This window comes from Myodes glareolus, chromosome 15 (assembly GCF_982192425.1).
Source record: "Myodes glareolus chromosome 15, mMyoGla1.1, whole genome shotgun sequence".
NCBI classification, from domain to species: Eukaryota; Metazoa; Chordata; class Mammalia; order Rodentia; family Cricetidae; genus Myodes; species Myodes glareolus.
Window position 1 is genome coordinate 77,770,074 of NC_142040.1, and position 25,096 is coordinate 77,795,169.

Genomic DNA, 25,096 nt, shown 5'->3' on the forward strand with positions numbered 1-25,096 from the left:
TGCTGCTCTTTCTATGGTGCTCAGAGGCCCCCAACAGCCCAAACTGCCCGCAGTCTTCTCTCATGAAGGTTCTGTGAGTGGACTTGGAGCTCACAGCCTATACCTGCTACCTTTACCAAGTACAGCCTGGAGTTCTTTGGGTTCTCTTCCTGAGCAGTACATGCTGATCGGAATGTCCACCATTGTCCAAACTACATATCCACTGCTCCAGTCCTGTTGGGGTGTCCCAGGGGCAGCTGCTATGAGAAGCTGACCTTGGCCTTGAGTGGGCATTGGGCATGGTCTTTATTTCCCTGGAATATGAAGTCAGAAGAGTCCTACCACGTGCTTAGTCTTCAAGGACGCTTATTTCAGGTGTCTGTGGATTTTGTGGCTAGTTCTAAACCTCCTTGTTTTGAGTTTGTCAAGAAAAACTCCACCTGAACCCCCAGGCTGCACCTGCTGAAGACCCGTGACACAGCACAGAAGGCCCTGGCTGAGCATAGCCCACAGCTCTCTATGAACAAGAGTTTTGAGGGGTGAACACAGGACGCTTCTTCTTCATGTGCTGGGGCTTGAAGGACTTCTTCCCACCTCCATCCTCCTCCATCTTCTGCAGTAGTGGCCCCGATGTTGTCTTGGCAGAACAGAATGATGCTACCATACATGTTTGTGACGTTCTCCAGGTTCTCCGAGACTCCCCCTCATGACGCTTTCCCCTGTGGATGGGCTAAAGGCATCGTCGACTCTTGGGCCCCGTAATCTTCATCCTCCTGGACACGATTTTGACGCCTATGCATCCACAATTCCAAATACGTAGACTGCAGAAGCCTAGGCTCTAGGAGCTGCATTCCTAAGAGATCCTATTTTGAGCATGACGGTAAAGGGAGAAAAAGCTTGAGAAGAGACAAGAAGTCGAGGGAAATGGAGGATACGGAGGAAAGTCTCAAGTAGGGGATACACCTCCTTGATCTCACCCCCGCCCTGCGATTGTTTATGAGGTTCTCTCTCCCCCTGCTTTCTCTATCTTGCAACTTCTTGCAACTTCTGCTTCCAGGGGACCTCATTCCCATGCAGCTCCATGTCCGAAGTCCAAAGACCTTCTGATCACCTTCCAGTAAGCAACAGAGTGTGTAAGGCTACACTGTAGCCTTTGTCTGTCCCTCTGGGCTGTAGGAACATCTTCAGAGAAATCCCCCAATCCAGAGCTGCCTGAGAGGTAGGGCTGGGCTTACAACCACATCATATCTGCAAGTTTTTGGTGCCTGCCATGGGCCCTGCTCATCCTTCTATGTCTGAGTGACTTCTTTGCCTGAATAATGACTCTCAATCCAAGAACATAAAGTAGAAGTGCTTTATTGAGAAAGATGTATTTTAGACCCATTGACCAACCTGGATTTCTGTCACACTCACAGCGGCATGAGGCCTAAACATAAGGCATGGACCAGAGATAGCAGAAAATTTGGTTGGCCTCTAGCCGGGACACATGGGGCCACATTGGAATCCCCAGGATGCACACCACAGGACATGTATTGATGGGCACCAATCAGTATTTTTCCAGCTGAGGCTTCAGAGGTCCAGAGGTGGGACCCACTGAAACTACAATTCTCAAAAAGTTCAGTTCTATCTGAATTTGGACTTTTTTTGTACAAAGAGGAGGGCAGTAGCTTGTTGTAATAAACACTACAAGTCCCAAGTACCTATGACTTGGAGTGGATGTGAACTCAGAAACAACCAACCTGTTGGGGGAAGAGGCAGGCATAGCCCTCTGTGACTTCACTGACTGCCACAAGACTGAGAATTTCTAGGCTTCACAGTCACTGGGGTGCCTAGGACTCTTGGAGTCCTCAACACGGTGGCTACAGCTGAGTTACCCTGTAACCCTCCTTCTCCAACATTTGGCTAAAGATTTACAGGCTCATGTCCTCTTCAGATTGCAGTGTGGTTCCTGCTTCAGCAGAGAAGAGAAAGTCAGCTTGGCTGCTCAGCAGCCCATTCAACAACCAATGATTAAGCAGGCATCTAGGAAGCTAGGGTATGCCAGGCCTGACCGAGACAAATCTTCTGAACCTTGCAGCCCACCAGTTCCTGTGTTCTCCTTAAAAAGCAGAAGGGCGCAGACTTCTAATTCAAGGAACTTGGTCCAGCACTCACAGCAAGGGGCAGGGGATCAGCTGGGATTCAGCAAGGACCACATGCCCAGGAGCCAGGCCAGCCTCATAGCCTCATCTCCTGCCTTCTACTCAGGGGGAAGGAGACCAGTCCAGGCCTCCATATCTTCACTTTTGACTCTGCCAGGAATTTGCAGTGTAAGGTGGGTCCTGGGGCCATGTCTTTCCCAGGCTGTAGTCCTGGGAAAAGAGGGCAAGAGGAGGACAACAGGCCAGAGCGGTAGGCACTTTCATCATGAGCATATAAAAACATTTTCACATGTGTACCATGTGTGCAAAGATAGCATAGACTTGTGCATATGCCTGTATGCAATGCACAAACATAAGTGTACATGTACATGCATGTACATACAGAGCATGCAAATTTCACACATGAAGATATGCACACAAATATATGTACATAGGTTTATGCATGCACAGTGCACACAGTTGTATATACATATCTATAGATGTACATGTGTGAACGTATGTATCACATGTGAGCACACATATGTTAACACACGAGCGTATATATACATACATATAACACTCGTGTGCATATGCACATGTATACACAAATATATGGGAACTTCCTAGTATATATGCACACATGCACAACATTCACACACAAACTCACACTTTTATATATATAAACAAATTTATGTGCACATGCACCACATATGTACATACACATCTATATGTATATAGTGTGTGCAACTGCTATATACACATAAATATGCCTATTATTATGTGCCCCACATATTTGTGTAGCATTTGTATACACTTCTGTATGATGTATGAATGCATGTATATATACTCGCACATTCACACACATTTCTACCCACTTCCCCCAAGGGTCCTGTCTCTTGCTCTCCTCCATGTATCATCTTCTGCTTCATACAGGCTAGACCCACTCAGTTCTTCAGGTCACCATTCACAGAAGCTGTGGACATTGCATTGACCAGCCCGTGGTGGTCCCCAGACTTCTGGCAACGGTTTCTGAGGAGGTTGTAGATGGCAAAGCCAGGGATGGAGAGGCAGGGTATCCCAACCACAATGACCACCACCGCATACACCCAGTTGGGATATGCGACCTTCTGCATCTTGGGGAAGTCCTCCTGGGGAGAGATTCACAGATAACAGATGGAGAAAAGGGTCTACAGAGTCTATGATCTCACCTTCTGCCTCCTGAAATGGAGCCCTTCTCCCACCCTCATACCCCACTGCTTGTCCCCTCCCCCCTCAGCTCTCCTCCCTCTCCACACAGCCGCTGCCTGGGTACTTACATAGTCAGGGTCCCAGACGCTATACATGAGCTTCTGGGTGACCTCATTAACAAAAAAGAAGAGGAAGATGACCAGCATGATCAGTGGGCTGACCACTCTCCATGTGATTTGCCAGAAGATGTTGGGCTTGTAGCCAATCATGAATTCGATGTCCTTGTTGAACCTGCAGTAGAGGCCAGAGGGCAGGATCACTGGAAGCTCATAAAGGAAGATGACTGACCAGTTTTGTATATCTGGACAATGGTTGTCATCTTGGGATACTGTAGTTTGGCCTTCCCAGGATAATGTCCGCTAACTTTGTGGGGAAAGACGTGCCTGCACCCAGAGGGGTCCTAGGCTGTCACTGCCAGCAGCTGCCACCAATTCTTGGAATCCCCACAGCACTGGGATAGGAGTTTATCATCAGAGGTCTTGTACTCTCATCCACTTCCTGTTATATAACAATGACAACAGCAGACCCTCAGACTCTCCTAACGCACACAAGACTTGTCAGCTCTTATGTGAGCTGCAGCACCGCAATTTCCTGACTGCTCAAAGCTTGCTCTGTGGCAGCATCCCAGCAGTAGACAGGGATTTGTGATCAGAATGAGACATACAGAACAAACTGACGAGTTATCCAGGGCCCCCGCAGACACTAGGACTTAGGTGCAGGCTCAGTGAGGACCTCTGAGAAACCGGGCCATTTGAACCCACCACTAGTCCAGTGACTGTCTTTTTTCACCTGTTTGGGCCATCACCTTCACCATGCTACTCAGAGTGGTGTGGAATTCAGACCACTGTGCATGTGCTAGCTGCAACCACGATTCAGTTCATACGTTTCTTGTTGATGTTTTCAAACATCGCAAAAGTCACATGGTTGGCCCTGTGCTTCTCAGCCTCCACATTGCTTCCTCAGCTGCTAGAGTCTGGTCTCCTCTCAGGCTGATCTAGCCTTGTCCATGTCCCCAGTAGACTTTCACTTTACAGTGACTTCAAATAGGTTTTCCAGAACAGCACCTCCAGCAAACTTCAGTGTAACAGATACTGACACCAAACCAGAGTGATCGCAATACAGCTTCTCCTCAAGATATCATTGCTAGATCACTACCCAGCAATGATAACGATGCCCGAGGCGTTGGCCAAGCTGACAGTTGGAAGTGGCCCTAATGGTGCTCTTCCCTGCCTTTTTGTGCCTAAGTTTTAGATAGCCACTGAGTCCCCCATACCCCCTAGAAGGGTCTATGCACAATTTCAGAAGTACCCCTGATGTAGACCCCAAGTAGATGAAAAGCACTGAGCTCCATCTTTGCCTCAGGACATGTGAGATTCAAGTACTACAGAACCTGAGTCCCCTCCCCTTCTTCGTTTCACACCTTCTCCTCTTCCTCTCTTCACACCTTCTCCCCTTCCTCACTTCACACCTTCTCCCCTTCCTCACTTCCCACCTTCTCCCCTTCCTCACTTCCCACCTTCTCCCCTTCCTCACTTCACACCTTCTTCCCTTCCTCACTTCACACCTTCTCCCCTTCCTCTCTTCACACCTTCTCCCCTTCCTCTCTTCACACCTTCTCCCCTTCCTCTCTTCACACCTTCTCCCCTTCCTCACTTCCCACCTTCTCCCCTTCCTCACGTCACACCTTCTCCCCTTCCTCACTTCACACCTTCTTCCCTTCCTCACTTCCCACCTTCTCCCCTTCCTCACGTCACACCTTCTCCCCTTCCTCACTTCCCACCTTCTCCCCTTCCTCACGTCACACCTTCTCCCCTTCCTCACTTCCCACCTTCTCCCCTTCCTCACGTCACACCTTCTCCCCTTCCTCACTTCCCACCTTCTCCCCTTCCTCACGTCACACCTTCTCCCCTTCCTCACTTCCCACCTTCTCCCCTTCCTCACTTCACACCTTTTTCCCTTCCTCTCTTCACACCTTCTCCCCTTCCTCACTTCACACCTTTTCCCCTTCCTCACTTCACTCCTTCTCCCTACCTTTATTCTGACCCCAGTGCTGCTTTTGGAGGTCCAGACTGGAGGTCATATTTAGAGTTAGATTATATTTTTTTAAGTTGTGTAGTCAGATGTGTCTGAGTTTTTCTTTTGCGTTCTCTTTCTCTGGCACCCAAAGTTACTACATGCCAGTTTCTAGTATATCTGACTTTGGATAGGTAGCAGGGGCTATTGGGAGTTAGAGGTACTATTTAGATTACTTATAATAAGAAATAAGGTACCACATCAGCAAAGCCAACCATGCATCCTGTGATCTCTCTATACCTCTTGGACCAAGTGCCAGGATTAATCCAATGCTAGTCCACTCCTATGAAGAAAATCTACACTCATTTGCAGACTAGTGAAGGCTTTGTGCCGTGGCATGCCTACCTCCCTGATCCCTACTTGGCCGGCCCAGCTTAGTATGGATTCTGTGACTCAGCTTTTCTGCTAAAGATGGTTTATTGACACAAAGCTACCCCTCATACCTGTCCACTCCATACACATAGACGACAGCAAACATCTCACAAAAGGCGACGATGAGCAGAGGGATGGAGCCAGCATAGTTGTCCAGAAGGGAGAGCCAGTACTGGCCCGAATTCAGTGCGAAAATGAAGGCGATGAGATATGTCCCCAAGCAGATGAGGCCTATGGTCAGACAGGGAGCAGAGCTGTGGCTACAAGGCTACCCCCACCATTGCCATGAGGGCATAAGCGGGTCTCCCTTAGACAGTAGGTGTCATACATACCTGTCAGCAGTTCTTTGGGCCACTTCTTAGGGATGATATTGAGGTCCTGAAGGGGTACAACCACCCCCTCCATGTTCCCAAACATGGACGAGAGGCCCAGGCAGAAGAGCATGATGAAGAAGAGAACCGACCACAGCGGGGACACGGGCATCTTCGTGATGGCTTCCGTGAAGACAATGAAGGCCAGGCCTGTGCCCTCCACACCCTGCCGCAGTTCACAAGGTCATCTGAGCTCTCTGTCCCTCTCCCTCCTCTTGTGTCAGCTATTGCTGCTTCCCTTGATTGCTTCCCAGAAATTAAAAGTATGCCCCTATTGTTGAAGACACCATGCACTTTGGACACAGACTCAGAGGAGTCCAGCAGGATATGACCTGAAAATCTCCTCCGCAAGGACCAACTTTCATAGCACCTAAAGGTACTGAGCAAGCTGCCAAGGGAGGAAAGCAAACAATTGTCCTCCTCAGCTTGTGAGCCACAGTAATGATCCCTAAAGGTTCAACAGTGGCATTCATCTCTTGTCATTAATCAGCCACTGTTTAACTGGACTGAAGGCCCATTCAAAAGGAAGAAAATCATGGCTGGCATTGAACCAAGCCAACTCCCCCAGACTAGTGAAGGCATGAATCTAAAAGAAGAACCTCTTCTACTTCACTAACCCTAACTTCCTAAGTACATGCTAAATATCTATCCTTATATCTACAGGTAAGTACAGTCCTCAGCCTTAATCAAAGAAACTTCTCTTTGCATCAGACAGAGATCACTACAGAAAACAATAATTGATCAAAATGCAGAAAACAACTGATCTTGGGGTGCCCATTCCCAGTGGATGCATTTACAACACAACTCTGTACCCAAGGTTCAGGGAACATCATGAAAGAAGGGGCAGAAAGATGTAAAAACCCAAAGACCAGGAAAACAGCTGTGGTATTCCCTTTTATGACAAGGAAGCAACACCCATAATACCTGCCCAAGCAAGACCTGAACAAGAGTAACACCAATAGACACGTTAATGAGGTAGGGAGAAATCTAAACCTCACTTGAGAGCAGAGGGAAGGGAGGCAGGAATGACAGTCAACTAAGGGATGCTGAGAGCAGGAGACTTAGAAGTCCCCAGAGATAAGCCTCCTAGTTGGTTATACCATACCAAGTGATCAACCCTGAAATAATATGCACACAAGCAACAGTAAATGAACTCAGCAGGTTGTATTAATATCTATATACATTAATATATATACATGCATTGTGTTATACACATATTACATATGCATATAGATAGATTATACACATGTATATAATACAAATATATATTATATACAAATTTATATATTTGTATTACATACAAATATTTTTTACAATTAATTACAAATAATTATTTGTATTATATACAAAATTATATACAAATTCCTTTGATTATTATATATTTATATATAATATATTATATATAATATTATATATTCCTTTGAATATTATATATATATGTGTGTGTGTGTATATATATATATATATATATATATATATATATATATATATATAAAATGATCAAAGGAAACGAAGCCACGAATCTGAGGAGTGAGGAGAAGCAAGGGATGGTTTGAAGAAAGTAGCAGGGGGCATTTTATAGAATTGTTTTGAGAGGCTGGAGGAGTCGAGTCCCAGCAGTGCCAGGAAAGTCATGATTATTGAACAGTGGCTCCTTCCTCCTGCCTGCTTTTTAACTTCTGCCACTTCTAAGGGTAAGATGCTGTGCAAAGCCCCTGTGTATGACTCACAAAAACCAAAAGAGCATCCCTCCCCTTACTATCACATGAGGCTTTAACGGCCTGGACATCACCACACCTACCTCAGAAAGAAAGGTGTTCATGTCACAGGTCTGGAACTTCAGCTGTGCGTAGACCTCAGGATCGGTGGCATTGTACCACTGCTGAAGAGCCTCAAAGTTCTCTGCAGTCACACTGCCCTCAGGCAGGTCGAATCCATTGATGAGAGTCAGGATGTTTCTGGTAGGGACGAAAAGGGCTGCTGTGTGTGTCCTAGGTGGGAGCTTCCCAAAGGCTGAACTGGCAAGGGTCGGGCAAAGAGGAGTGGGGTCTATGTGCATGCCCTCTGGATGCAGCCCGAGGTGCTAGGGTGGCAACTCACGTGTCGACACAGTTGTCAAAGCGCTCGGTGGCCCGGAAGCCGATGATGGAATAGATCACGGAGGCTGCATACACGGATGTGAAGCCATTGATGATGGACACGATCACAGAGTCCATCTGACAATTATTGCTGAGGACAAGAGTGGTGTCATCAAAGGACAACATAGCTGAATTACAGATGAGGACATACGTCCCCTGGCTGGGTGTCAGCATGCGGCACAGTGGAGCAAGTGTGTCCAGGTCTAAGACCGGGTTCCTAAGCACTTACCAGCGAATGGAAGGCTAATGTGGTACAGGGAAACCCAGGTCCTATCACCTGGGCACATGGGCATTGAGGACTCAAGGTGACCAGAGGGTAGTATTCTGACCCTGAACCAAGCTGCTGACTTCTTTACTGTGTTCCGATCTTCCCGCCCACACAGATCATGGTTATGTAGACCCTCTGAAAGCCCAGGATACCAAGAGTCATAGATTCCTAGAATCAAATCCCACCTTGGGCCTGAGGCAAGCAGTCAGCCTCACAGAAGGGATAGGCCCTGACCTCTCACTATCAGGTACAGAAGTCCGCATGGGCTAAAGAAGAAGACTAAGACAGATTCTCTACTGCTTGAAACTCTCTCCCAACCCAGGCCTCCCTAAATATGGGGTTTCATTTATTGAAACCATCAGGTTTTGTTCTTTAGAGCAATTAGGAATTAGTATTTATAAAAGCAATTCAGTCTATAGCCCCAATAGCTGAGAGAACCCAGGGCTGGGTGAGCTACCTGCCTGGAGTCAAAAGGATGAAAAGAGATCCTAGAATTTTCCAGATGGAACTTGACCATTCTGACTGGTATTTGGGGGCAGGGTAGAGCCACCCTGGCCATCTGGCCTTGCAGTATCTGTGCATCACAATAGTATGGATACCCCCAGCACAGGGTAGAATGTTCTAGGGTCAGGTCCCAGATGTATTTCTGACCATCTGAGAGTTCCAAGTTTATGCCCCAAGGCAGCACAGGGCTGTGCGTTCCTGACCTTGGGGGCATGGAGGATGTGATCACAGCGGCTGACCCAAGACTCTGGCCCTTACCCTCAACCCTATTAGACCTCCCACTGACTTCCTGGTTTGATACTCTGGAGTACCATCTGGAGACACTCAGTACACCCAGAACATACCCTGATCTTGTTACCCAAGTCTTCCAATGTCCCCAATATAACTGTTATTATGGTGTTTCATGCTGTCTCAACAACAGAGTACACAAGCCATCAGAAAAGTGCACGTCAAACAGCAACACAGCACCACCTTCCACCCAAAAGGAAGACTACCCCCAAAGCACAGATAACCACAAAGCTGACAGGAAAGGGATACTGAGGTCACACTGCACAGCTGAAGGAAACTTGTAGTGGTGCCATGCTGCGGAGAACAGCCTGGTGAGTCCTTAGCTGAACGAACATGGAATGGTATAAAGGCAGGTCTCCTCCAAGGTATACACCAGAACACAGCAACGGCACATCCGGCAAAGCACCGTTCACAACTACAAAAGTGGAGGCAGCCAATCCACAGAGAGGGCTGACCTCAGCTAGTGGGAGCTCACGGACTCTGGACCGTCCTAAGGCCACTGGACTCATGTGGGTCAACTCATGCAGCCTAATGCGGATGAACTGCATAGAATACAAACTCAATAAAAATGTTATCAAAGTAATTCACCCACAGCTCTACTTGGGCTCCATCTGCAAGGGACAATTCCAGGGTTGCCTTCGAGGACATTCTACATGACCCCAGAGGAGGCCTTCTGAAGTCTGGGACCCATCAGTCGGTAACTAAAAGGCCATGGTCTAGATAGAACGCCTATCCATCTATCCAACTCCAGCACATTCTCTGAAAGGCCTGCCCTCCCAGATCACAGGGACCATGGACCATGCCCTCCAAAAACAGACATCCCACAGTGTCGTAACTATTGCAGACTACACCCAGAACTTACCCTGCCTCTGTCTCTGATTGCTGCCTGAGTCTCTTCATTGCCTTGCCTACCTGAGCCTATGAAGTTCTGTTTGATCTACCAGTAGCCGCCACTCACTCCCTGCCCAGCCCTACCGTTTCTCTCTTGGGCTTATCACCTCCAACAATCTGATCCCACTGCTATCCCTTACCCATCACTGGTCACAGAGGACAGGTCTCATTGCACCAAGCCTGGCTGGTGCTCCCTGAGCCTTTGTGGAAGACAATAAATGTCACATATATCCTCCCTGGATGTTAAAGGGGCCTGGGGAGGGGGCTCTTCACAGCTTAGGGTTCCAGAATGTGTCAGGAAGGGATGCATGTCTGAAGTTGGCAAGGTCACAACCTTCAAGATCTGACCTGGGTTCAGCATGGGCTTTGGGGGTACCAACATGCCTGGGGCCTGGCGTGAGTTCTAAGGCAGGCTGGGAATAATGTGGGCATCAAGTTGGGAGTGGAGAAAGGAGCATACTAGACCCAGCAGCAAAGAGCATCCAGGGACCCAGCAAGGGGAGATCCCTTCAAAGCCTGTACCTGCCTTTCCCGTCAGCCCTGTTCTATGTTTGGACAGGACTGGTCAGAGGGCAGCTGCTGAGTCACACTGGCCAGCACTGGTGCTGGTGCTGTGCTTTAGAAAGCATCTTCCTTCTCCTTCTTAATCGCACAGCAGAACTCCTCGTGGTCTGACAGAGAAACTGAGACTCCAGAATCAAGGTGCTTCTGGGGACCCCCAGCCCCTATCCCCGAGGGCCCTCCCTCCAACTCCATACTCACTGCACAGAGTTGTAGCTGGAGAAGGAGATGAGGCCCCCGGTGGCCAGTGAGAAGGAGTAGAAGACCTGAGAACCAGCATCCAGCCACGTGTTGGGGTTGGTGAGTTCCGTAATCTGTCATACAGGGACTCAGCTGTGAGTGCAGGAACCGGGACCCCCCTCCACTGAGAAGAAGTTAGCTCCTTCCACATTGATGGATGTCATTTACACAGAGGAAAAAAAGTCAAGCCACCCAACAGTCCCTATTCAGGACACATATGTTAAAGGCCCATGAATAAGCTGACCATTTTCCAGGCCCTTCTTAGCTAGGGCCCTGGCCTGGGCATCAGACAGTTGGCTGCCACCATATAGAAAAAAGCTGATCTTGAAGCCAAGAGAATCCAACACGGACTTCTTCCGTGGGATTTGAAGTCTGGGGTTAGTCAGCTGGCAGACTATATTGGATGTAAAGAGGAAGAGGTAGATGGTAGAGACTCACATTGGGTGTGAAGAGGAAGACGATACCGTTGGTGGCACCCTTCAGAGTCAAGCCACGGATGAGAAAGATGGTCAGCACCACATAGGGCAGGGTGGAAGTAATGTACACAGCCTACGTGAGATGGTAGTGGGGACAATATGAGGGATTGATCAGAGGTCAGGCAAGGAAAAGGGACTGACTCAGGAGGCCACGCTCTTCCCTCTGCCAAGATCACCCCAACTTAGTGCAGGGGAGATTGGGGCTCACTCTTCCCTTTTCTAATTGCTCCTACTGAGAAATTTCTCTGATTCAATTGGAGAAAGATCTCGGATTAATCTTATACAAAGCTTTACAGTTTGTGTTTGAAAGGCATCTTAGACACCACCAAATCCAACTAAGGCCTCACGTGTGTAAGCCCAAGGACAGATGACCCTCAAGATTGGCGACAAGAGGCTGCATGGTCAGTGGCACACTACCTTCCCAGTGGTCTCGATGCCTCGAATAATACACACATACAGCACACTCCAGGCACACGTCAGGCAGAGCAGGATCCACCACTGGATGGAGCCTGAATCATCTATAGACGTGGAGATGTTGAGAGTCTCCCGGTACCAGAAGTAGTCTACGGAGGAGCTCTTGGTACACTCTTCCACGTAGCCTGCAGAAGCAGAGGAGCACACACATCAAGCTGTGGGTCAAGAGTAGGGACAAGCCGGGAATAAGCCAGGGAAAACAGCAACACAAAACATTAAGTGTCAGAAACATAGCCAGGGTCTGAGGCATTCACGAGAGGACTACACTTGTGCACGTGAATATAGCCACACATATACACATGAGCACTCATAACTCACTCACACCCACACATCATCACACACTTTCATACGTGTGCTTGTACATACCTCTTTGTACATAGGTTCAGGTCTAAGTGAGGTCTGCTAAGGTACACTGTTGGGCTCTGGTATGAGCCCAGGCCTCTGAGCCCCAGCTCCTCCCTGAATCCTGGAAGAAGGCCCCTACCATCACTAAACAGCAGATGGTCTCTGGGACTCTGTGGCCATCCGTGCTCACTGCAATCTAACTCCATGTTATTTCATGTCATTTCATAAGCATCTCTTCCTCAAAAAACCAACTGGGGTTTTCCTACCAGAAGAGACCAATCAAGATCCTGGGGAGGACTTATCCTTTGACAAACAGGAACCCATCCTGAGGTTTCATGTGAAATCCTCAGAGCTACTCTATGGTAGTCAGAACAGTAGTTATGAAACAGGCTCACATCCCTCTACAGCTATATGAATCTCTGTGAGCCAATGTGCCACATAGGTCATGGGCAAAGACCTGTGCCTCTCTCTATCTACAGGAGAGGGGCCTGAGAAGATAAGACTGGCAAAAGACACTTGAGGCAGAATGGCCTCTTTGTACAGAGACCCAGGGAGCATGGAGGAGGAAAACAGGAAATATCCTACCAAAGACCTGTAACCTCTAGTCTCACTATGCCTGATTAGTGACTTGGAACCATCAGCACGCTTCCCATGACTCCTTTCCTGATAGTCTCAGTCATGTGACCAGTGTGACATAGGAAGTCATCATGTTTAAGGCTTCCTTCTTGGACTGTGGATTTCAGCTTTGTTTTGTTGTGAGAGGGTCTCATACTGAAACCCATACTAGCCTGGAGCTCACAGTATGGGCCATGCTGGCCTCACACTGCCCCAATTCTTTCACCTCAGCCTCTCAAATGTTGAGGTAATAGGTATGCCTGTGGATGTGTGTGTGTGTGTGTGTGTGTGTGTGTGTTCTTGCATGTGCAGGTTCATGAATGGAGGCCAGATATCAATTTTTAAGTATCATTCCTCAAGACCTATCCGTCTTAGTTTTTGAAGCAGGGTTTCCCACAGGGAGCTGAGCTCACTATCAGCAAGGCCTTAGGATCCTCCTGCCTCTGCTTCCCAGCTTACAGGTATTGCAGATGACACATGTTTGACTCTTTATGTCAATGCTTGGGATTGAACTCGGGTCCTCATGCTTTTGTGGTAAACACTTTAAACTGACTACACTATCTCCCTGGCCCCTACAACATGAACTTTTAAACATTCTGTTGCCTTAAAGATGCTCTGGAGTTTGCTAACCCTGGTCTCTAAGTGTCCAGTCCTTGCAAAATGAGAGGACATCTGGTCCTGAGGTAGGACTGTCTAAGAAGGGTGCCAGCAACCTTTTCTTCCACTCTCCTGAAAGCTGTAGCTTGTCAGATGGAACCGGGGCTGGGGGATGGCAACTCCACTCCACTGCCTAGGACCAAGGGCTTACCTGTCTTATTCGCGTTGAGTGGACACTCACTCCATGGCAGAGGGTCTTGAAAGGAGTTGAAGAAATACCACATGACCCAGGCGATGATTGTGTTGTAGTACAGGCCAATCATGAAGGACACAAACATGGAGGCAATGCCTATGGAGAGGGATGTCACTGTGGAGGGTGCACACATATCTCTAGCAGGTGAGTGTGTTGATGCCAATCTATATTGTCCTACCCCGGAAAGACAGTAGGACCCTGGGAGGGGCCTGCTCCCCAGCCCACAGAGCAGATACAGCCCAGGCCTAGAAGTGTGATACCACCTGTATGATCACCTGATTCTCCCAGAGTGAGTTCAAGGTCCCAGCACTCTACCCCATCCCCAACCTGCTCCAAAAGATGTATCCAAGTAAGTGGTCAAAGAGCCCTTGCAAAGAGCCTTTTAACAGTTTCGGGGGAGAAGGATCTGCCTCAGCGAGGCCCACTTGACAAGTCCCAAGACAGAGTGGGTAGACTCAGGAAAATCTCTGCCAGGAACCAGTGAGAAAGTCAAGCAGAGATTGTGGTGGGCACTGGCTCCGTATCTGGGATAATAGACTGACCAGCTAGTGGTTCGTGAACATGCTTTCTTGATTGTGAAACTAAAATCCAAATATGTGTGAAAAGAAGGAGAAGGAAGAATAAACGTGTAAGAGCCTGAGACTCGGGGGGTGGGGTGACAAGGGCAGGAAGGACTTGATATCAGGGAGTGGCCATTGTGTGTGCTTTGGGCAGTATTGGGTTTCTGGGATAAACACATCTGAACTCTCTGTCCGTGGACCCTGCCCTTCTCTTGCCTGGCTGGAGAGCCCACACCACTTAGCTGCATTCTGACCTCTCAGTGAGCCATGTCCTTTTAGTGAGGCTGTCTCTAGGCCAGAGTTTGTAAATGAGTGACCACGTGTGGATGGGGGGCAGAACTGGGTGTCTTTGCCGAGTGTGTAGGAGTGGACAGAGCAGACATGCAGCTCCCCCTTCTGGCCGTGGAGGCTTTTGCTCTAGGAAGGAGTTAACTGTTCTCACCCAGCAGAAACTAGGGCGACCTCTGCTGGCCGGTCTGTTCCCTGCAGCAACCCACATTCTCGAGGATTCTGGTGAAGGATTCCTGAGGGTGTCTGGTAGTACATGAGCCTGGAACCGATTGTGAAAGCTAAGGCCCTGTAAACTTCAGGCCAGCTGGCAGCATTGACACATACCTACACCCTTCAGAGCTGGGTGGATGGAACTCCACACACCCATACTGCCCTTGCGTAGCCGCTGGCCGATGGCAAATTCCAAGTAGAGCAAGGGCAAGCCCTCCAGTACCACAAGGATGAGAAATGGGATCATGAAGGCTCCTGGATGGGAAGAAGCAGGGCATGTCATTACAGGTCAGGACACCACCCGGGGACAGGCACTTAAAAAGCTTTGTTCTACTGACTAGATACCACAAACACCCTGATGGCACTTGAACAGAGCTGCTATGCAGTAGTAAAGTCGTGTGAGCGGAGCCACAGCAAACTTTACAGCCTAGAAGGTCCCTTAGGTGGACAGTCTTGCACACATGTGGTAGCGCCCCCTGCTGGTTTGAAGAATGCTGCCATTAAACAGAGCCCCTAACCATGCCTCCACGCTCATGGACAATAACGCGAAAACACATAGGCACCTACTGACCAGGGATGAGTTGGCCCCAGGCCCCTCACTGACCTTGGGAACAGAGCCTTGAGAACAGAGTCACAGCTTCTGAGATTAGCAGCCTGTGGACAGCGTGTTACTGCACAGTCAACTAATGCTAAATCTGCAGTCAGGCAGCAGCCTGAGAAGGGATCTCTTTACTGGTGATGGTGGCAGCTAGGGGAGGAAGCAAGCACCCCTTGGCTTGGAGCAACTTTGTTCATTGGTATGTATTCTTTACTTAAGTATAATCAGTACAACAATGGTCTCAGATAGCTGGCCACATTGCCCTCATCTGTGCAAACCCTTTGTACTATAGACCTACTAACCCTAATAGTAGGAAGTGTGTCTCTCCTGTGCTTTAAGAATCTTCAGTGGTGTCCTGTGTATTAATTATGTTTCTATAAGAACCACATTCATGAAAAAGGTTTAAATGATGTATACCAAATAACAATATTGAGACTAGAGAGATGGCTCAAAGAATGCTGAATGCTTGCTCTCACAACAGGTTTCTTCCGTTTCTAGCATCCACATGGTGGTTCACAACCATCTATAACTCCAGTTACAGGGTATCTGATCCTTTCTTCTGACTTCCATGGGCATCAGGCATGCACATGATACACATACATACGTGCAGGCAAAATGCTCACACACAAACATAATAACTTAAAAAAACTGAGCATGGTGGCACATGCCTTTAATCATAACAAGAGGATCTCTGTGAGTTCTAGGCTATCTTGGTCTGCATAGTGAGTTCCAGAACAGTCAGAGCTGTGTAGAGAGACCTTGCTTCCAAAAAGAAAGAAAGAAGGTAAGAGAGAGAGGGGGGAGAGAGAGAAGGGGAGAGAGAGAAGGGAAGAGAGGGAGGGGGAGGGAAAGAGGGAAGGAGAGAGGAAGGAAGGAAGGAAAGAAGGAAGGAAGGAGGGAATGGAGGGGGAGAGAGGGGGTGAGAGGGGAGAGGAAGGAAGAGAGGAAGGAAGAAAAAGAGAGGGGAAATGGAGGGAGGGAGGGAGAGAGAGAGAGACAGACAGACAGACAGACAGACAACTACCACTATCAACATAGTTGAGAAGACAACCCGTGAAAAAGAAAAATATTTACAAACTACAAGCCTGATGAGTTATTAAAATTCTCAGGATGTTTAGAGGCAATACTCAAACAAAATCTAGCTTAAAGATGATCACAGACCCCCCCCCAAGAGATGTTGACCCAGAGAAGAAACACAGATTCTAGTAACACTTGAGAGGAAGCTCACATCACTGAGCAGAAAATGTAAGTCCGAATTATGAGGTATCGCCTCACATCATAAAGATAGCAGCAAAAGCAGAAAACAAAACTGTAAGTTCATGCAGAGGTTGAGACTAGAGCCCTCAATATTGCTGGTGAGAAAGAAGAATAATTCAACCACCATGGAAAACAGTAGGGTCACTCCCGGAAAAAACATTAGCCATAGAACCACCATGGGATCCAGCAATTCCATTTCTAGGTACTCAGGAGAACTGAAAACAGAACCTCAGTGAGATGCTTGACAGCAGCATCATTCCGTGGCTGAATGGGTAAGCACACCATGGCCCATCCATACAGTGGGAATTCATACACGGGGAGGAAGGAGGAGAATTTTGTTGGGATAGGCAAAAACCAGTCACCATAAACCCAAATGGAATGCCATGCAGGTCCCTGGAGACAATATGTACGCAGAAACCATAGAATGGAGGTTGCAGGGGGGGGGTGAAGCAATGTGGGGTGGTGATAACGGCGACAGTTTCAGTTGGGAAGGATGAGAGTCCCAGAGAGAGACAGCGGTGATGCTGTGCACTTAGACAGAGGCACTTTAATCCAGAGGTGATGCTGTGCACTTAGACAGAGGCGCTTAAATCCATTCAACAGGACATTTAAAAATGGCCAAGAAGTGTATTTTAATAATCATGTTTTTCTCACACAGGGAAAACAGAAAACACATGAAGTCCTCTCTATACCTACAGTGGCAATCTTCCCATCAAAATTCCCTCTCACCTGAGGGGACACTTTTGCTATCACGTTTGACCTCAGATTTTGAGCTGTTAGGACTGAACCATTGAAGTATGCTGTTGTGTGGGCATTTGAAAACAGTGGTAGGCCAGTGCTGGAGCAGAGCAAGACAGAAGATGACCTATCTCCGAAGATGCCTCGTGACATCAGACAGACTAAAAGGTTAAGTACTTGGGGACCATTAAAACAAGGACAGACAAGTGCTGCCCTATGGAAAATTCTGCTTCTGTGAAGGCCAGATTTCATCTCTACACATATCTTATAGGAAAGCCAGCAATGGACTGCAGGTGACAGGGAAGAGGTGGCAGGAGCTTTGGGGAAATCACAATGCTTAGGAAAATTTTACGCATTTACTCCCAATGTCATCACATTCTGTCTTCTTAAGGAAGAGAATTGAGGCTGAGAATTGCCCCCGCTTCTATTGGAGGTTTCAGTGAGGATCTGTGAGGGCAAAGCTCCAGCTGAAGCCATGACCCACAGACCCAGATTTGAGAACAACCTAGACTCCCTTCACCACTTAAGAGCCTCTAGCTACTGACCTGAGATTCTGTCCTAGGACTCATAACAGTTCCTGGGGAATGGTCCAGAGGAAAAAAAAGCTGTGAACCCATCGTGGTCCAATACATGTCATAGCCCTTCATGTCCAGGTATCTCTGTCACAGGCCCCCTGGGTCTATCACAGAAGAACACAAAGACAACCCAACTCTCAGCACCACTCAGAGATGCAGCCTCATCTATGCCAGGCCAGGGCACCATCATCTTACGTTCCAGAGATAGTAAGAGATACAGAAATAGAAAGTCAAGTAAGAGACAGAAAGGGGCAGAGGGAGACGAGGGAAGAAGATAGATGAGAAAGAACAGAAACAAAGAGACCAGAACAGAGAGGCAAGGAAATTCTCAAAGAAACAAGGGGAAACAGAGATATGAGAGACAGAGAGACACTAGGAATCAGAGACAGAGATGAGAGAAAAGGTGGGGCAGAGACAGGAGAAGCAGACACAGGAAGAGACAAATAGGGATGGAGGAAGACAGAGGGAGATGTTATCCTTTCTCTACAGGCCCTTGGGTCCCTGGGGTTGGCCAAGTAAGTGAACCAAGGATGGTAGGCCAGAGCTTGTTTCCTCTGTGCCCCACACAGGGGAGCCAGTCATGTTGGGGTGGATCAGATACCAACAGTCTTGAGGTTCCTTGGGTGGAGCCCAGATGCTGTTCCCAACTCAGGGAGCTTGTTACAAGACCTGGGCTTCTGTGGAAGGTGACAGAATCCCAGCCCTGGATGGGATCTTCCTCTCTGAGCTACTGTACCACCTCTCCATGAGGGTATGGCGGCAGAGGAAGAGGGTATAGGTGTTGCCCCGGGTGAAGCTGGGGCTCCAGGCTGGAGCACCAAGGATTAATGTCCAAAGGTCTCCAGAGATAAAGCCTTTTGTGCTGCCCGACATCCTTCGCGTTTGCTGTTTACACAGAGAGAAACCAAAGCAAAGTGGGGCTGAAGGGAAATGAAATGTTCAGCTCGAAGAAGACCCAGTTCTGTCTTTGAGTCAAGAGTGGGAAAATAGGAGTAAGAGGAGAGGAGATGGGAAAGGAGGGGAGGAGGGAGAAGGCAAGGGCTGCAGGTGGAGTCTACCGTAGTTTCCTTTTCCAGCACAGGTGTGTGTTGCACACAATTGCACGTGGTTGTGCACAAGGTCACTGAGACTAGACCAGGTGGTGGTGGGCTCACCGGAGGATGGACAGAAAAGTCTGGGAATGTCCTGTGGGGGCCGACCCAGCCCTTGGATGGAAGGCAGCAACTGCCCACACCAGCACCCATGGCACCCAATGTGGACACAGAGCAAAAGTGGTTGGTTCTCCAGTGACCTAAGGCTTGTTGCCAGGGCCAGGATAAGGATGGACAACCATGTCCAGGGTACCCTGGGTAGATATGGTAACTTCTGGGTACAAAACAAGTAGTATTAAGGCCCAGTTCACAAAGACTAGCCCATTCTTCCGCATGTGACTAGCCCAATGAGCTCCTTGTGTTTGTTAAGTATAGCCTCTCAAGTAGGCTCAGTGTTAAAGACAGCCTTAGTATTCCCCACCAGGTTCTTCCCATTTCACAGGACCAGGATGCAGTGACAATGATCCGGGAGGCTGATCACAGACTGCTGTGTGTCTATATTACCTTTGAGTACACAGTCTTCAGGAAAAGGTCGCAGAGCAAGCCCAGCTCAGTCAGGTTCACTAAGGAAGCTGGTGACTGACCTGTGTGATTTTTGTGGACAGTCTGAGCTTCCAAGAGTAAAGCTGCAGAGAAGTCAGGGCTACCTGCCTCTCATGTCTGCTCAGCTTCAGTGGCCCATGCTGCACTGGGAGTTTGTGTAGCTGACAAACCTGAGAACTCTCAGGAGACAGGATATCAAGATACACAGCCTAAGAGTATTGGATCCCCCAGTATTGGACACTACCCAGTTCCATTATCCCCTTTCTGCTCATACCTGCCATGATCTCTTGTCCCCCAAGGGCCTGTGGGGGACCCTCAAGTCTTCTAAGTCTATTGAAATTTCCTCTGGAGGCTAGATTAGGCTAGCCTCACCAGCAGACTTTCTCTGCCAGGGTCCAGAGTTTCAGGTCAGAAAAAAAAAATCCACCATGTAATAGTACTGTGTGTGAGAAGTCATAAGAAAAAGAAGCCAACCCTCAGGTCAGGAGGACCATCTCTGGGTCCTGCTCTTCTGAGTACTCCTGGCCCAGACACAGACTTCCCTTCCTTTTGGGGGATTGTCTGGCCTATGGGGAATGTGGGCAACATAGGCCAGAGTGACTCAAAGATGTATGGCTCCTCAAGGGGGTATTCTTCCCTGTTTACCTGGGTTGTCTTTCTGGGACCTAAGCTCAGGCCCTCTCGGGAAGTCAAAGCTCAGAACAGCGTGATCAGGAGACCGAGGCTGTGGCTCTCATCCCCTTCTGTCTCCCCAGGGTTGGCACAGACGTCTGCAGTACCGCTTGATACGCAGAGCACTGCACCGCACCAGACAGCACCCCAGCCCCATGGTCCCCAGGGCATTATGAACTCAGAGAAGAGATGATCTCAGGTGTTGGGAATCCCCATTAAATTCCCACTGAAACCTGGACCTTAGACACAGCTCTTTTGTGGAAATCCTGAACAATTCCTTGTGGGGCTTGTCTCAGCCCTTCTCTCCTAGGCACAGAACTAACAAATCTGCATCTTGTCTCAAACCCTCCATTCATGCGGCACCTCCACAACCCTGCAGAGTCCCTCCATGGCAGGGAAATTCAGGGAAGCCTGACGGTGCCCTTCCTGGGCGGAAGTTAGAGGAAGGACAGAGTCTGTTTTTCTGAACTGAAATTGCTTGTTGTGGGGATCTCTACATCTTAATGTTGGAAACGTAGAGATATCCAAGGTCAGGAGGTTGGAAAGCCTTGGGCCAGTTCTGTTTGGTCAACTGGACAGCAAAACCTTAGACTGTCAGCTCTCTGATTTGCTGTAGTGCCTGCCCTGAGAGCAAGGTACTGGCAGAGTCATAAACAGCCAACCTACACATCTACACAGCAGCACAGTGGTCATTCAGCGCTGCTGAGATAACATCCCATCCCAATGCCAGCATGTGTCTGCACAAACTGGAAGTAAAGAAAACTCCTGAGTCAGAGAATCCTGTTGAAGAGGAGAATGTCTGGAACCCCACCTGCGGCACACCCCAGGCTCAGCAGAGCCAGTTTCTACAGCAGCCAAGCTTGACCAGACCTTCACTGACGGCGCCACATTAGGAAGGCAGAGCGTGGGCTCCAGGTGAGAGGCAGAAGCAGCTCTCTCAAGCCCGAGGCTGGTTGGGGTGTGTGTGTGTGTGTGTGTGTGTGTGTGTGTGTGTGTCTGTCTGTCTGTCTGTCTGTCTGTCTGCCTGTCTGCCTGTCTGCCTGTGTGTTTCCTGGGTACAGCAACCCTTGTGGGGCTGGGGATAAGAAAAGCTGGCACACCAACTGGCAGAAGTTTTTGTGATGTAGGAGACTGTAGAGCAGCTATGCCTGTGATCTGTGCCCAATTGTGCCCTTTTGAGCCACCTGAAAGTGTGCTATGGACCACCTTCAGTAGAACAAAAGTCAGAGTCTGGGTCTCTCTGAAAGGGAGGTGCAACTGGGGAATCATAGGACCTCACTGGGGATGGCAGGGTTCTCTTAAAGTTTGTCACACAAGCTGAGGCTTGTGAGTCACCAAGTGTGGCAGCTCTGCCCAGTGCATGCTAGTCCAGGACCAGCCAGGAATCCAACAAGACAGGCTCCATTCAGACTGTCTGTCCTCTGAGGGTCACCCTTTGCAACCCAACTCTCCCTCTTCCAACTGGATCTTCCAGTAACCTTCTGAAAAGTGGGTGAGTGTTCTACCCTCTGGGAGGGCTTTCAACTCAGGGAACTAGCTCTATCATCCTCATCTCCAGGGGGAGACGGTTCTTCAGCCCCACATAAACCACTCGATTCACATGGCGAGGGAGGAGCATCTCTCTCTCTCACTAACAACTTGAGATCATTGCCCTACCTCTTCATTCTCTGTCTGTGACCCTCTTGGGTGCTGAATTCTGGGAAATATCCATCCTGTGTCCTTGGTCCATGTTACTCCTGGGCTCCTAGTTTACCACATCCAAGCCCCAACCTGGGTCCCAATTCCTACCTCCTCCATGGCTCTGGCATAGGTAGGGAAAACGCCACACGTTGCCCAGTCCCACACAGAAGCCCACACAAGTGAGCATGTACTGGGTCTTGTTGTCCCATTTGGGCCTGGAGCTGGCTTCTTCCTTTTCAATGACCTCTAATTCATCCAGAGATGGAATTCGGTCCTCTAGGCCAGGGTTGGGCAGCACAAGCCTCACCATGGTGGTCGCTGGGTTGGGCCTGGCACACACAGGCAGTTCAGCAGCCAGAGGGCATGTGGTGGTGGCCAGGAGTCCTGGCTCTTTATAGAGAACCTTTGGCACCTCACCCCAAGCACCTGGGCCGAAAGGAGGCGTCAGCAGATCCACAGGGCGCGTCCACAGCGCTGTTAATGCCTTATCTGCAGAGGCACCCAGCCCAACCAGCTAAGCCGCCCCCTCCATCCACTGACAGGAGGTCCTGCTGCAGGCCTGGTCACCCCTCCCCCTGTACAAACCCAGACGTCGGCCAAGGTTGAGTGTAGATGGGGACAGTGACAAACCCACTCCCCAGGAAAGAGGGAGGAACCTCCACAAAATAGATCAAATAGTGTCTGTTCCTGTCCTGTGAAAACCAGCGGGATGCTGGTTCTCCCCAGACTATTGGGGCTCCCAGAAATCAGTTTCACCTCTAGGAAGCTGAGCAGGGACTTGCCAGTCCCATCTTTTTTTCTGAAGGTGGTTGAAGGCCTGTTCCCTAGTTGCTGCTCACATGACCTGCCACAGTATGGCTTGGGTTCCCCCAGACACCATTCTGAGCTCTAAACGCTCCTCAGAAGACTGATTAGCTGCCCCCAGCATCTGGAGCCCTGCAGGATTCCTGTTCTTCCAGGGAGCGCTTAGAGGATGAGGAGATTGCTTGTGCCGATGCCAGGCAACCATGGCGATAAGGCCTTGTCCCCAGCAGAGTGGCCAGCTGAGGAGATACAGAGAAGCCAATATTGCATCAGAAATGACCACTGGGTGCCAGGAAAGGTTGAGGGTAACGAGCCTTACTTGCCTTTGAGGCTAGAAAGCCAAAGAAAAGTTCCCAGGGGTTATGTCTAAACTAAAGGCCAGAAACAGAGATAGGGCCCATGTCATTATGCAAGCTTTGAGGGTAGGATTTGGGTGGGGCACACCCTCTGTTCTGAATACCTCCCCTCTATCTCTCCTGCCAATCCCATGACCCCCTCACCCCTGGGAACTATCCTGAGCTCCCTGAGGGCAAAGTATAATGCTACCCTATGCCCCTGCAGGCCTCCCTTCTCAAATGCCCCTCCCACCTTCTTCAGTCCAGCCTCAAGGGTCAACTTTCCAGGGCGGCCCTTCCTGGACTCTACTGATCCACCCTCCCCCATATCATGTCCTTGCCATTCATGACCTTCCTAGAATTCACAGGGCTTTTTATTTTCTGTTTTCTTTCTTCCTTTCCATTGCTCTTATTTACTTCATCCGTGATCAACACCACTAGACGATAAAGCCCCAAAGCCCAGCTTTATCCACTCGCCCTGCCTTAGATCCTGCTGAGGTTCCTGAATAGCAGAGATGAAAAGGGGCATCACCCAGGATGGAGCAAGTTCAGGTGCCTGACCTTTGACAGAACACACTGGAAAACTGATAGGACAGAGGCCAGAGACGAGACAACGTTTACATTTGGAATATCCTGCCTACAGAAGGAAAGGGTGAAGAAAGAGATGGAGGTGGAGACACAGAAAGATAAGGGATAGAGAAAGAGACAGAAATAAAAACAAAGAGACTTAGATACAGAGAGATGGACAGAGAGAGGGGGAGGGAGGGAGGGAGGGAGGGAAGGAAGGAGGGAGGGAGGGAGACAGAGAGACAGAGAGACAGAGAGACAGAGAGACAGAGAGGATGGGAATACCCAGGCCAGGGGTGGGATCTGGGGACAGGGAAGGAAGAACAGGGTATAGAGAGAAGAAGACAGTCCAGCCCAAAAGACCAACAAGGAGGCTAAGTGAGGACTCAGGCCTGCCCTGGATATGCAGTGTGAGGCCTATGGGAGTGGCGGGAAGGACCCTGCCCACGCAAGCCTCTCTGAACAGACCAGACTTTTTTCTCCCCTCAAGTCCTCCTCTAGAGGCTCCACAAAAGAAATGAGATAAAGGAACCGGGATATGGACCCATGTCACCCGGGCAACAGACTGCGTGATCTGTGCAGAGGCCTTACATCCTGTGAGTGAGTTTCACAAGCTGTCTAATGCCGGTCATTTCCTGAGAAAATGGCGGAAATGACCCTGACAGCAAGGCACTGTGCCAGAACTGGGGTTCAGATGGGGACTGTTCTGTGAGCCCTGTGGGACTCTATCATTTCCACCTATGTTTTCTTAGCACCTCCTCAACCCTGCATGTGTCTTATCCACTGAAGGTGTGAAGCCAGATGTCCCTCCTGCCTCAATCTGAGTGGGCAAAGGCAGTCAGGGGCAGCTGTCCGGGATCAGGGCCAAGATTTTTTAAGTCTGGGGATCTGGCCTTGTGGCTGGACATGGAGTGAGACTCGGGGAGGTGCCGCCCTCTGTGATGTCACTATGAAGGGTCTCATGATATCCCTACTTTTTTGCACAGTCCAGAGGCGGCCTTCTATGACCTCAGCTCCTCAGGTGTAGAGCAGCCCAGAACAGCATTTGCATTGCCCAGATGGTGTTACAGGCTTCCTGCTCAGAATGCTCCAGCGTCACTTTGAGCAGAGACCACCAGCCTCCAGGTGGCCAGCAAGGAGCTACCCACCTGGCTCTCAGTCAACTCTGTAGCTTGTTCTCAGTCCTCACTGCCTTGGGGCCCCATCTAAGTCTCTCTTTTTGCACAGTGCTGTTTCATTTCCAGGCTATACAGCTTATAGGTTCTAGGCAAATTGATCACACATACAGTGTGCCAAAGTGCTGAGTTGATGCCTAACGCTGGTGAACCCAGGAACTCTGTGACTCTCTTTACAACGCAGCTA

The 25,096-nt window shown here is 49.2% G+C and overlaps 1 protein-coding gene across 1 annotated transcript; it reads right to left on the reverse strand.

Moving 5' to 3' along the window:
• Positions 1 to 1,319: 1,319 nt before the first annotated feature.
• Positions 1,320 to 22,412, reverse strand: Slc6a19 (solute carrier family 6 member 19). The gene is made up of 12 exons (XM_087897028.1): positions 22,137 to 22,412; positions 14,989 to 15,129; positions 13,772 to 13,909; positions 11,947 to 12,128; positions 11,492 to 11,602; positions 11,015 to 11,127; positions 8,264 to 8,392; positions 7,965 to 8,121; positions 6,125 to 6,329; positions 5,864 to 6,023; positions 3,416 to 3,578; positions 1,320 to 3,247 (listed from the first exon to the last, which is right to left on the reverse strand). Exons 1-12 carry the CDS (start codon positions 22,336 to 22,338, stop codon positions 3,044 to 3,046), a joined length of 1,905 nt encoding a protein of 634 aa, XP_087753154.1. The 5' UTR covers positions 22,339 to 22,412; the 3' UTR covers positions 1,320 to 3,043.
• Between the last annotated feature and the right edge of the window lie 2,684 nt (positions 22,413 to 25,096).

Excerpts from the sequence above, each read along its gene's own strand:
- Slc6a19 (XM_087897028.1), bottom strand. The coding sequence starts at position 22,338 with ATGGTGAGGCTTGTGCTGCCCAACCCTGGCCTAGAGGACCGAATTCCA. Across the intron at positions 15,130-22,136 it reads ATGCCAGAGCCATGGAGGAG|GAGCCTTCATGATCCCATTT; the intron begins GTAGGAATTGGG and ends CTTCCCATCCAG. Across the intron at positions 3,579-5,863 it reads TATGTGTATGGAGTGGACAG|GTTCAACAAGGACATCGAAT; the intron begins GTATGAGGGGTA and ends CCTCTACTGCAG.